Source organism: Lissotriton vulgaris, chromosome 11 (genome assembly GCF_964263255.1).
Source record: "Lissotriton vulgaris chromosome 11, aLisVul1.2, whole genome shotgun sequence".
NCBI lineage: Eukaryota > Metazoa > Chordata > Amphibia > Caudata > Salamandridae > Lissotriton > Lissotriton vulgaris.
The window spans coordinates 845,754,488-845,767,508 of NC_141699.1; the positions used below are offsets into that span (position 1 = coordinate 845,754,488).

At 50.3% G+C, this 13,021-nt stretch overlaps 1 protein-coding gene across 1 annotated transcript in view; it reads left to right on the forward strand.

Moving 5' to 3' along the window:
- Window positions 1-2,913: 2,913 nt before the first annotated feature.
- The window catches only part of PPP1R7 (protein phosphatase 1 regulatory subunit 7), a 1,034,080-nt gene continuing 1,023,972 nt past the window's right edge, over window positions 2,914-13,021 (forward strand). The window contains exon 1 of the mRNA XM_086943981.1: window positions 2,914-3,155. Coding sequence (XP_086800107.1) covers window positions 3,119-3,155 — 37 coding nt within the window. The 5' untranslated portion in view covers window positions 2,914-3,118. The remainder of the gene's footprint in view (window positions 3,156-13,021) is intronic.

The window sequence follows — 13,021 nt, forward strand, 5'->3', positions numbered from 1 at the left end:
TATAAGTGACATTTTGTCGCGAGCAAAATCAAGTGATGAAACTAAACATAAATATCAGAAAATACATCCATTTGTGCAAGGAGAACCTCTAGGATCTTAAAACTGCTATAAAGCACCAGAAATAAGGTGTGAGGCACACATTACAGCCAACCAGGACACAGCATTAGCCTTGACTATACTACTGATTGCTGATTGTTCAACCCTAATAAAAGTGATTACCAGCACTGTTAGTGGTGTCCGCCCCAGTTGGAGCACACTGCCTGCCGCCCAGCACCACATCTACTTATACTAGTAGGCTGTGAGTGCGGCAGTCTGAGAGCTACTAATATACACCAGGCTCTTGACTTAAACTAGGTGACGTCTGTCGTGCTGAAAGTTGACAGGCACCAGTGTTGTCACTGCAGGCTGGCGCTGTCTGCACTGATTAGGGCTGCCCATGGCCAGGAGAGGTGTGAGAGAAGAGGTAATAACACAGAAGGGAAAAAGCCTAAATAAGTTTAAAAAGGGGGTGGGGTAGTATAAAGGGAGACAAAATTGAGGGATAAAGGAAGTGGCTACCAGAATACACAGAAGGAAGAAGTGCGTATGTGAAAAGAAAAAGGAGGGAAAACAACAGGTAAACATCACAGAGTCATGTGCCCAGCTAATACATCCCTCTCTATCTCTAACTGGTTTTGATCACTTGTGCTGAAGTACATATTGACAGTAGAACAAAGCAAGGGGAAGGATGGGCACGATGAAATAAGGCCGGGCGAGAATGGAAAGGGATGTTGCTTAGACAGCTTTTTAGTCTTTAATATATCACTTGCTTCAATCCGGTTTTAAAGGTTGTAGAACGTGCTGTTTTTATAGAGTGAGGCAGATGTTTTTGTACCATCTTGACACAGCCTTGCTCATAATTGCGTAATGCTAAATATAGATTAAGCTACCTTAAACGTCACCTGCATCTGACTCAGAGTGTCTGTCTTTTCCACATTTAGTTGCCACACAGTACTTACTTTTATCTCTTCTGTAGTTGCTGGGCCCGCCACAATCGACATTCCATGCCTCTTGCGCGGCGGGCAGCCATCAGAGACTCGTCTTGTGCTGCATATTCTCCTGACACGAGTTAATGACAGCAGTTAATGACTGCTGAGAGAGGGCAACCCCTCCCCCCCTGTGTGTTCAGTACACTGTGTGATGAAAGCCGCGCCGGCGCCGCTGCCACTAATTTGCCAAATTTAAAAAAATTTGTTTCCAGGCAAGACTCAGAGAAGGCAGTTGGGAGTGGTACATTGACGTAGGGGCTAGTGCTCTCAGCCACTCCACAGAGCTGAGAGCACTCAGAGATGATCGTTTTAACTATTTAGGAGCTCTCAGCAAGCAGCTCAAGCAGCACGTCTCTCTAAGCACCAGAGAACCTGTGCACAGGCGTCGTTGGTGGCGCGCTCAGGCAGGTGTCAAAATGCGTGACAATGCATTTCAGTGCGGTGATGCGGATCACCGCACTGAGATGCGTGAGCGTCACGGCGGATGCGTGATACTTGACAGGACTGATGTATATAGAGATAACTCTAATCACTAGTATATGCAGTAGACCTTTGTACTATCTACCATTCCTATGTGTCTCTTTGAGTATATCCATTCGTATCCCTTCTTTGAATGCTCCTCCTTGTGTAACTTGTACATCTGCAAAAAAAAAATTCTGTTTGTATCTTTTATGCAACGCACGTAATCCTGAGTCCATATGTATCTCAACTGGTTCTTATGTAAAGCGCTCTGACACCTTCGGGTAGTGTTCGCGCTATATAAAGTCGCATTAAATAAATAAATAAATCTATTGTACAGCGCTCCGACACCTTCGGGTAATGTCTGCGCTTTATAAAAATGCACAAATAAATAAATGGAAACGTCACGCATAGGTAAACTGATAAATTATCAGCTGTGAATTGGGTTTAACCTACGCTCTCCCTCCTAAAATAATGTAAAACCTCAACACAAGTCACAATGAAAATACATTTAAAGGTACGGTGCTTTCCACGGTTGACTAAGCACAACTACGTGGGCACATAAACAAAAAATCACGGTAGCTCAGAAACATAGCTAGTTCTATGACCACCAATAAGACAACCCCACCCCACACAGCGATCTCACAAAAGGTCCATGCTCTGCGACGAAGGCATCAACAGAACTTAAACCTACTCAACCTACTACCCTTCTTGCCTGTTAGCATTCATTTGCCAAAAAAGCCCGTTACTTCGTCAACCGGAACCTCAAAACGCAGAGCTTCCGCCATATGACTAACACTTGTGTCTCCAGTTAGTGTTTGGCTGAATATGACTGACACGCTGATATTACCAATGTGGACTCGAAGCTCTAGAGGCGGGAATTTAGGAAAGAAGGGACTAGAAAAATATCGATGCTATTGCCGGGGACGCGGAGAATGGTATCCAAGCTACGGGGTATAAGGGTATTGAGGGACCAAAGCGCGAGATTTGTTTCTAGGCAGGACACTAATCTTATAGTAAATAGGTATGATCAAATACGGTAGTAAGCGCTATATACATCCAATTTCAATACATTACAGCACTAACTGATGTTAACTAATGTGACGCCAATGGGTCGCTTCCGTGTTTTATGTAACGCTACCCATTACCTGCAAGGCAGGCGTGAGAAAGCGGTGGCATCAGAGAACTCAGATGGTCGTTACCCTAACTTTCATTAAAAAAAAACCACATCCAACAGAATAAGTAATGTACTCGTACTTTCGGCTACCTTTCATTCATAGTCACTGTAAAGTCTTAAGTATGCTTTGCTTGGCGTTATTGCATTTGACGAGGCCATACATCGCTGTAATTGTAATATTGGGATTACGGATCCAATTAGAAGATGGCCGCCAGATTCTTTAAAATTTAAAGCAGCAGGCTCGGCTGAGTCCTTCTTTTATGTCGAACCTCTGGTGCTCAGAGTGAAAGTATATATGTCCCCGGTCTACATAATTTGTGAAGCGTGAGAATACTGTATTTCCAGCGAGTAATTTGCAAGATGGCTTTCATAATATTAGTGATGATTGGTTGTTAGTCTTTAAGGCTGGACTGGTGATTGAGCAGCTGCGACAAACGTTGAGGGAGAGAAAAAGATGGCGACTGACGGAGCCGGAGAACAGGCAATGGAAGGTAGGAAGGCGTAGGGGACGGGGCTCCGTGGTTATTGAACATATTTGTAGTGACTATGTGATTACTATCTACAAGGTAGTGATAATAAAGCGATTTAAGACCGTCGCCAAGTATATAGGTGCGAATTTGATGTAAGCAAGAAATGGCTCCGTCGCAGTAAAGTAGTGTAGTTGTGGATGAGAATGAGTCAAGTCATGGGTAAGCTGAACGGGTTTTGCGATGTCTGGTAAGGGGTCAGTGTCATTATGATTTTTATGTAACACACTTGCATACAAAAAAAAATCTAGTCGGTTTGTACCAGTACGCAGAATATAAGAGCAGGTACAAGGGCAGCGTCGCCGTGCGGTATTTAAATATGCTCGTCCAAAATTTTCACATCCAACTAAACGAGTTACTTTCTTTTAGCGAATACCCCTGTAGCGGGTCGCACAACACACCAGATGTTTAAATTGGTACGTTTTTTGGTGATTGTAAAAAACAATACAAACTGGATAATTAAGCCCATCAAACAGCATCCGTTCTTTCTTAGATCCGGTCCAACTGCCGAAACCGGTAACCATTGTTCCAGATCAGGAGGAGCGATAACGATAGCGAATGCTTGGATGATGCACCCACTAACCTCGCAATAACAGTTAATACGTTAAAACACTAAAGGTAACTGTATGTACCAAACATTGCTTACCAGAATACAATACCATCAAAACATCCTAAAACATTTTCCAAGTAAATTCACAAGACTTGTATAGAAAAATCATGCAAGTAATCGGGTTTCTTAGCTCTCTTATGGCTAGGAATGTTACCTGAGGGGTACATCAAGGCTCATACCAACCCTTCTTCAACACATACATGACCACCCTGGCCCAGATCATCAAAAGCCATGGACTTTCTCTACTAACAATCCAAGAACCATCAAAGACCAGTTCCAAAGTTGCATGAAAGATGTTGCCGACTGGATGAACAACCGCTGTCTCAAACTCAACACCAAGACAGGAGTATTCATCTTCGGAAAAGGCAAGGACACAATCTGGAACAACAAATGATGGTGACCAGAGCTGGGCTCAACCCCGATACCCACTGAATACGCCAGCAACGTTGGCATCATCCTCGACACCCAGCTGTCCATGTAGAAGCAAAGTCTGCTCCATCTCCACTGCCTGCTTCCTTGCGCTCCGTATGCCTTAGAAGGTTTTTAGATGGCTCCTGACAAACAGGTGAACTGTCACACAGGCTCTCGTCACCAGCAGACTCGACTATGGAAACTCCCTCTACGTAGGATTAACAGCCAAGTTTACGACGAAGCTCTAGACAATCCAGAATACTGCAGCCAGGCTCATCGTCATCCTCCCCAGATGGACATACACAACCACTCGCCTCAGGAATCTCCACTGGCTACCAGTCCTGACGAGATGGCATTATAAGCTGCGTATATAAGGCATTTCACAACAAAGAACCTGTGTACCTCAACCAACATGTATTTTTCACTAGCCCACCAGGAAACTCTGATCCAGGAAAGTGCTACGCAAAAACATGGCTTTATAAATTTAATAACTAACTAACTAAAGTATGAAGGTTTGGAAACCTGGGCTAAACAGCTAAAGCTTATCCCATGTTTTCTGACCGGTTTAAGAGGCATAGTAACATGGAGGATAATCTCCGGACCATGACCTGCCTAATGAATGAAGCAGTGCTCCCCAAGACTCGCTCTCTTAATCTGGCTTTCATTGATTTTACAAACGCTTTTGATAACATCTCAAGAGGCTGTCTTCAGGCAAAGTTAAGGAAATTGGAGATACCACCTTACCTTTTGAAGTATCTAGAATCCCTTTACAGTATCACACATCGGTAAAAGTCAAATTAGTAGCACACCAGGCAACCTCAGAAAAAATCTACACAAAGGGTTAAAACAAGGCTGTATCCCTGCCTCCCTACTTTTTAATTTTTTCATGGTTGATATGGAAAGTCATTTAACTGTCCCTAGAATCTGCCTTCCTCATCTGCTGAAAAAAATAAAAATCATAAAATATGCATATGACATGGTAGTACAAGACCCAGATTGGCTTCTTGAGGTCGCTTGATGTGCTTGCACAATATTGCTTAAAAATGGCATTATCATCAACTTAAGAAGGTCAAAATCAATGATCATTAGCAGAAATTTTAGAAAAAAAAGGCAGTTGGTTTCTCTAAGGCTCGCGTACATCATCAAATATCTTTATTCGGCACTTCAAAAGATACCATAAAAGTACATAAAAATATTTAAAAGCCATATTAAAAAGATAAAAACCATTACATTTATACATATCGAAGGTTTCCTATTATGCAGTCTCTATTTGCAGGGCATTACAATCACTTGTCTCTCTCGTGTTCCTTAGTCTCATTGCCACCTTAATAAAACTCATTGTGCATGACAGTGTGTAAGCATCTGTGGCCTTCTGCAAAAACAATAGGGCTGCCTTGGCGTGTTTGAATTTTGCTTGTTTCAAGATTCCCACTAGAAACTTACGCCTGGGAGATGAGTAAAATGAGCATAACAATACAAAGTGAAGGGTATCCTGCGGAGACCTATTGTCGCAGCCGCAGGTACCCTTCTGCTCCACCGTTAAAGTAAAACCAGAGGGAACAGACAATAAATGAAGCAACATGTTAAACCTGAGACTGGTCATGTAAAATCTGTCTTGTGCAATATGAGTCACTGATAGATACGGTTCCATTTCACTTTCCGTTTTCAGTAATCTATAAGACACAACCGTGGATTTATGCTCTTCAATATCCGCCCTACTCATGGTTGTCCATTCGCCAAACAGTTTCTTGACCGTTGTCTTATTCTGGGCGTTAAGGGCTTCAGGCACGGTAAAAAAGTTCTTACAACCAATAGCCTCTAGAGCAGAGGTCTTCAAACTTTTTGATGCCGAGACCCCCTTGTAAAACCTTTTTAGGCTTAAGGACCCCCTTGCAACAAAAGTTTCTAGAAACCGGTACTCCTCATCATCAACAACTATCGACAACCATAAATGCGCCTGTTAGACCTCATCACATTCATCCATCATTCATCCACCCACACTTTCACACATCCATCCATCCTTCATTCATCCACCCTTTCATCCTTCCATCCATCCATCCACCCTTTCATCCTTCCATCCATACGTACATCCATCCTTCATCCAGCCACCCTTTCATCCTTACATCCATCGTTTACCCATCCACCCTTCCATCCATACATCCATCCTTCATCCATCTACCATTTCATCCTTCCTTCCATCCATACATGCATCCTTCATCTATCCACACTTTCATCCATCCATTCACCCATCATTCATCCACCCCCTTTTCACATATCCATCCATCCATCATTCATCCATGCAACCTTTTATCCATCCATACATCCATCCTTCATCCATCTACAGTTTCATCCTTCCTTCCATCCATACATACATACATCCTTCATCTATCCACCCTTCCATCCATCCATTCACCCATCATTCATCCACCCACTTTTTCCACACATCCATCCATCCATCATTCATCCATGCAACCTTTTATCCATCCATACATCCATCCTTCACCCATCTACCTTTTCATCCTTCCTTCCATCCATCCATCCATCCATCATCCTTCCATCCATCCATCCATCATCCATCCTTCATCTATCCACCCTTTCATCCATCCATCCATTCATCCTCATCATTCATCCACCCACCTTTTCACATATCTATCCATCCATCCTTCATCCAACCACCCTTTCATCCTTACAGCCATACATTCATCCTTCATCCATCCATTCACCCATCATTCATCCATCCACCTTTTCACACATCCATCCATCATGATCCATGCAACCTTTTATGCATCCATCCATCCATTCATCCACCCACCTTTTCTGTGCCTCTCTCATGGGGGGGGACGGGAGGGGGGGTCAGTATCTCTCTGTGTCTTCTTCCTCTCTCATGGGAGGGCATCTCTGTGCCTCTCTGCTGGGGGCAGACAGGCTGTAACAACATCTCACCTGAAGAACAGACTCTAAGGCACATTTCTCCTGCACAGGCGCCGGTATGAGGGTTCGTGCTTCAAGCTTTACAGGCTGGACCCACAGCTCCAGGCGCGCCATGTCCATTGAACTCAAAGGGCTCCCTCAGCCACCCTCCCCTGCCCCCCATCCCTTCCCCTCCTCTGGCTTAAACACCTTCAGGGACACACACAAAGCCGCTCCCCAGTACTTCACACGTCTTTAAAAGACCTTTTACTTGTTAATGAGGCTTTGTTGTTTTTCACCCCTCGGTGTGAATTAGGCCTCCGCCGTGAGCACCCTCAATCAGCCCCACGCCATCTAAGGCAAACTGACAATCTGCGACCCCCTTCCCAGGACTCCACGACCCCCCTGGGGGTCGCGCCCCACAGATTGAAGACCCCTGCTCTAGAGCATGGGTATTCGCAAACTTTCTCTCGGGGGCCAAATTTATAGTGTGGTTTGTGTCCGAGGGCCGCACCGGTGGGGGCGGGGTCAGTGGAGGAGGGGGCGGGGTTAGAGTAACAAAAAAGACTGTGACCATGAGGTTGAACAGAGGTCCCTGCAGCGGACGCCTTCATCCAGTGAGCCACCAGACTCCGCATACGCACATCTCTCTTTCTCTGTCACCCTTCCTCCATCCCTCTCTCTCTCTCTCTGTCTCCCTCCCTCTATCTCTCCCTCCATCCCTCTCTCTCTCTCCCTCCCTCCCTCTATCTCCCTCCATCCCTCTCTCCCTCCCTCTATCTATCTCTCCCACTGTCTCCCTCCATCCCTCTCTCTCCCTCTCTCTCTCTCTCTCACTCACTCTGCCTCACTCCCTCTCACTCTCCCTCACTCTGACTGTCTCACTCCCTCTCTCCTTCCCTCTCCTTCCGTCCCTCTCCCTCTCCTTCCGTCCCTCTCCCTCTCCTTCCATCCCTCTCCCTCTCCTTCCATCCCTCTCCTTCCCTCCCTCTCCCTCTCCTTCCCTCCCTCTCCCTCTCCTTCCCTCCCTCTCCCTTTCCTTCCCTCCCTCTCCCTTTCCTTCCCTCCCTCTCCCTTTCCTTCCCTCCCTCTCCCTTTCCTTCCCTCCCTCTCCCTTTCCTTCCCTCCCTCTCCCTTTCCTTCCCTCCCTCTTCCTTTCCTTCCCTCCCTCTCCCTTTCCTTCCCTCCCTCACCCTCTCCTTCCCTCCCTCTCCTTCCCTCCCTCTCCTTCCCTCTCCCTCACTCCCCTTCCCTCTCCCTCACTCCCCTTCCCTCCTTTCCTCCCTCTCCCCCACTCCCCTTACCTCGCCCTCTTACCCTCACTCCCCTTACCTCACCCTCACTCCCCTTACCTCACCCTCACTCCCCTTACCTCGCCCTCACTTCCCTTCCCTCACTCCCCTTCCCTCACTTCCCTCACCCCCTTCCCTCACCCCCTTCCCTCAGTCCCTCACTCCCCCTACCTCAGTCCCTCACTCCCCCTACCTCAGTCCCTCACTCCCCTTACCTCAGTCCCTCACTCCCCTTACCTCAGTCCCTCACTCCCCTTACCTCAGTCCCTCACTCCCCTTACCTCAGTCCCTCACTCCCCTTACCTCAGTCCCTCACTCCCCTTACCTCAGTCCCTCACTCCCCTTCCCTCAGTCCCTCACTCCCCTTCCCTCAGTCCCTCACTCCCCTTCCCTCAGTCCCTCACTCCCCTTCCCTCAGTCCCTCACTCCCCTTCCCTCAGTCCCTCACTCCCCTTCCCTCAGTCCCTCACTCCCCTTCCCTCAGTCCCTCACTCCCCTTCCCTCAGTCCCTCACTCCCCTTCCCTCACTCCCCTTCCCTCACTCCCCTTCCCTCACTCCCCTTCCCTCACTCCCCTTCCCTCACTCCCCTTCCCTCACTCCCCTTCCCTCACTCCCCTTCCCTCACTCCCCTTCCCTCACTCCCTCTCCCTCACTCCCCTTCCCTCACTCCCCTTCCCTCTCCCTCACTCCCCTTCCCTCTCCCTCACTCCCCTTCCCTCTCCCTCACTCCCCTTCCCTCTCCCTCACTCCCCTTCCCTCATTCTGCAGAATGAGAGAACACATTGTTGCGTCTGCAAAAGGAACGAGACGCCCCTTTCACTCGTTGTTTTATGTTTTTGTTTGATATCATATGTGGTATAGTAAACCGTTATCAGATCTGTCCAACAGCTCGTGACGGATTTCTTGTCAAACTGTAATGTGGCAACTGCTGTAAGCGACATTTAATGTCTGCCCAGTGCCCACATTACTTCTGAGATGTTATTTTGGCAGGGCCTGCGTGGACTGTGAGGTGATGGAAGGAGGGGAGGGAGGGGGCCACCGGGGAGTATAGGGTAGGCGCCGAGGCTCGCTCTCTCCACTGCTGACTTCCGTCTGATTAACTCTTTCTTCTTATGGGCAGGGGGAAGCTGCGGCCAAGTAACGGCATGTATTGATGTGAACAGAGAATTTATTGCAGGAGTGGATGCTGAGCAAACGATTTGTTGAGAGACAGAGATGATGATCACCCATACTATATAGACAGGGCCTACACATTAGGTAGTGTGTTACAGGTCACACAGGCGTTTTTTGGCAGGGTGACTCAGGTATTCAGCCTTCCCAGGCTGAGAAATTGAGTACAGTTACATTGGGTGACATGGTGACCTGATAGCAAACACTACATAAAAACAAGTACTTGTTCCCAAAAATGAGTGCAGCTGGCCCCCACCGGCTCAAATTAAGTACTGCCAATTGCTGTGCTTTCATGCTGTGTTCTCTCATAAACAACCTACCTCCATCCTCGGCCCTAACACAAAACTACAAAACGGCACCTCACAAACTACCTCATCCACCTCTTGCTTCCACCACATGCATCACACACCCACTCACCAATTTATGTGTGCTCAACCCTGACACTCAAACCCCACCTCGTCCCTCAAGCTCACCCTTCCTCTCTCCTTCAGCCAGTTTCACATCCATTCACCTTTCACATTCACCACATACACACCCTCGCCCACAACCACCAATCTACATGTGCCACACCCTCCCCACATCATACATCCACACCTGCTCTCCCCTCATGCCCAACCCCCTCATCCCTCAAGCTTACCCTCACTCTTTCACTCTCCAAGACTCACCCGCCGCTCACTTCCACCACATAGACACCCTCGCACTCTCTCAAGCACCCCTACGCATGTTCCCCTCACACCCGCTCTCTTTCCCTTGTTCGGCCTTGCGCTCTCCCTCACAAACACCCCTCCCACTGCCATTCACCTGCACGCCCAAACCCCACCTAATAATCCCTCAAGCTCCCTCTCCCTCGCTGCCTTGACTACGCGAACGAAGCCATGTGCAGAAGCGTTTAACAGTTTTCACGGGGCACCCTGTGGCAAAGTGTTAGACGGGGACCCAGAGGGTCGGCCGAGTACAGGGGAGAGGCCTCCGGTGAGGGCCGTCTCCGGCGATCGTACAGACAAGTAACTTCCCCCCCACAGATGGACTCCACACAAGGATAAGTTCAACACACTTTATATAAGAATCTTGAGGAAAGGTGAGGAACGATACAGTGGGGGTCAGGACCCGAGGATCCTCCCAATTCTAGTCTCTGTAGGGGAAAGGGGTAGCGGGACAGTCTTAGTACCGGTCCGGTACGGGGCCGGCAAGAGGCAAGCTCACAATCCTCGAGCTTGGGGGTCCGCAAAGAGGGGCCGCGGCAGCGCCAGCAGGCTACGGAGTTGGTTCACAAGAGAGGGGCCGCGGCAGCGCCAGCAGGCTTCGGAGATGGTTCACAAGAAAGGGGCCACAGCAGCGCCAGCAGGCCAAGACGATGGTTCCCGTTTGAAGAGGGCCGTGGCAGCGCCAGCAGGCTTCGGAGATGGTTCACAAGAAAGGGCCGCGGCAGCGCCAGCAGGCCAAGACGATGGTTCACGGTTGAAGAGGGCCGCGGCAGCGCCAGCAGGCTTCGGAGATGGTTCACAAGAAAGGGCCGCGGCAGCACCAGCAGGCCTCCAAGGATGAGTTTGTCTCTGTGTCTCTCGACTCCAGGATACAACTGCCTTCCTGCTCTGGAGCTGCCCCAGTTATAGGTCTGATCTCCTTTGATGTCCGGACCCTCGCACTTGGAGGTCGGAAGGTCCGGGATGAGGGAGTCCAGACACCCAGCAGGGGGGTGGATCCAGCGCCCGGGGAGGCCGGGGGCGATCGACACCTGGCGGAGGGGAGCCATTGACACTCCTTCTCCCATTGACCTGCCAAGTGGTCTCTTCACCTCCTGGGTGGATGGTGGTGCCTCGATATCGGGGCCTGGCCAGGCCCAGGGTTGGGGTCGAGCCGAGGCCACGCGGCCTTGTTATGTAGTGTCCAAAGATGGCGGCAGGGCCGGGGCAGTGGTGCTGACGGGGGCCCGGGCCAGCAGATACTGGGGTGTTCGGGGGCTGGAGTTCCGTTGTGGACGGGTCGTGGGTTGCCCCAGCGGGTTGCCGGGATGGTTCTTGTCTTGGATACAGGGAGAGCAGGGGTCCGGGCCCCGCCATGCGGGGAGGGAGCGGGCCTTCCTCTAGGCCTGTCCAACATGCGTCCCCCCCAACTGAAGGCAGGGAGAGTCACCCATCCTCTTGGGTACTCTCCTCGCCGAGGCGGAAGAAGCGTGACAGGCCGTCTGCGTTGGCGTGGTCCTGGCCTGGACGATGCTCCACAGTGAAATCCATCCCCTGCAGGGTTCTCTCTCCGCATCTGCATCAGCCATTGCAGGGGTCGGTGATCTGTTTGCACCCGGAAGTGGGTACCGAAGAGATAGGGCCGGAGCTTCTTGAGGGCCCATACCACGGCGAAGGCCTCACACTCTATGGTGCTCCATCGCTGTTCTCGGGCCAGCAGGCGTCGGCTGATGAAGGCCACTGGTTGATCGACTCCCTCGGTGTTGAGTTGAGAGAGGACGGCCCCAATGCCATGATCTGAGGCGTCCGTCTGCACTATGAATTCCCGGCTGTAGTCGGGGGGCCTGGAGCACGGGGGCGGTGCACATGGCGGCCTTCAGTTTCTCAAAGGCCGCTTGACAGTCCGGAGTCCAGTTGACGGTTTTGGGGTTTTTCTTGGATGTGAGTTCTGTGAGGGGCCCCACAATGCTGCCATAGTCCTTTACAAACCGCCGGTAGTACCCGGTGAGCCCCAAGAAGGCTCGAACCTCTGTTTGGGTGACCGGAGGTTCCCAGGCCTGGATGGCAGCGATCTTGAGCTGGAGGGGGGCCACCAGACCGCTCCCCACTTGGTGTCCCAGGTAGGTCACGGACCCTTGGCCAATCTGGCATTTGCTGGCTTTGATGGTGAGCCCGGCCTGCCGGAGGACTTGCAGGACCTCCCGGAGGTGGTGGAGGTGGTCTGCCCAGTGGCGACTGTACACAGGAATGTCGTCCAGATAGACGGCGCTGAATTCTTCGAGGCCCGCCAGTACCTGGTTTACGAGTCTCTGGAAGGTAGCTGGGGCGTTTTTCATGCCGAATGGCATCACCTTGAAGTGGTAGTGGCCATCCGGGGTAGAGAAGGCGGATCGCTCTTGGGCCCCTGGGGTGAGGCCGATCTGCCACTAGCCCGCTGTTAGATCGAAGATGCTCAGGTAGCGGGCGGCCCCCATGCGGTCAATCAGCTCATCTGCCCGGGGGATGGGGTGAGCGTCGGTTCTGGTAACGGCGTTCAGGCCCCGATAGTCCACACAGAACCGGAGCTCGGGGGCAACGCCCGGGGCGGCAGCCTTGGGGACCAGCACGACTGGGCTGGCCCAGGGGCTGTCAGATGGCTCGAGCACTCCTAGAACCAGCATTTTGGAGACTTCGTTCTGGATGCAGGCGCGCACTCGATCCGGCACTCGGTACGCCCTGTGTCGAATAGGGGGACTATCCCCGGTGTCCACGTC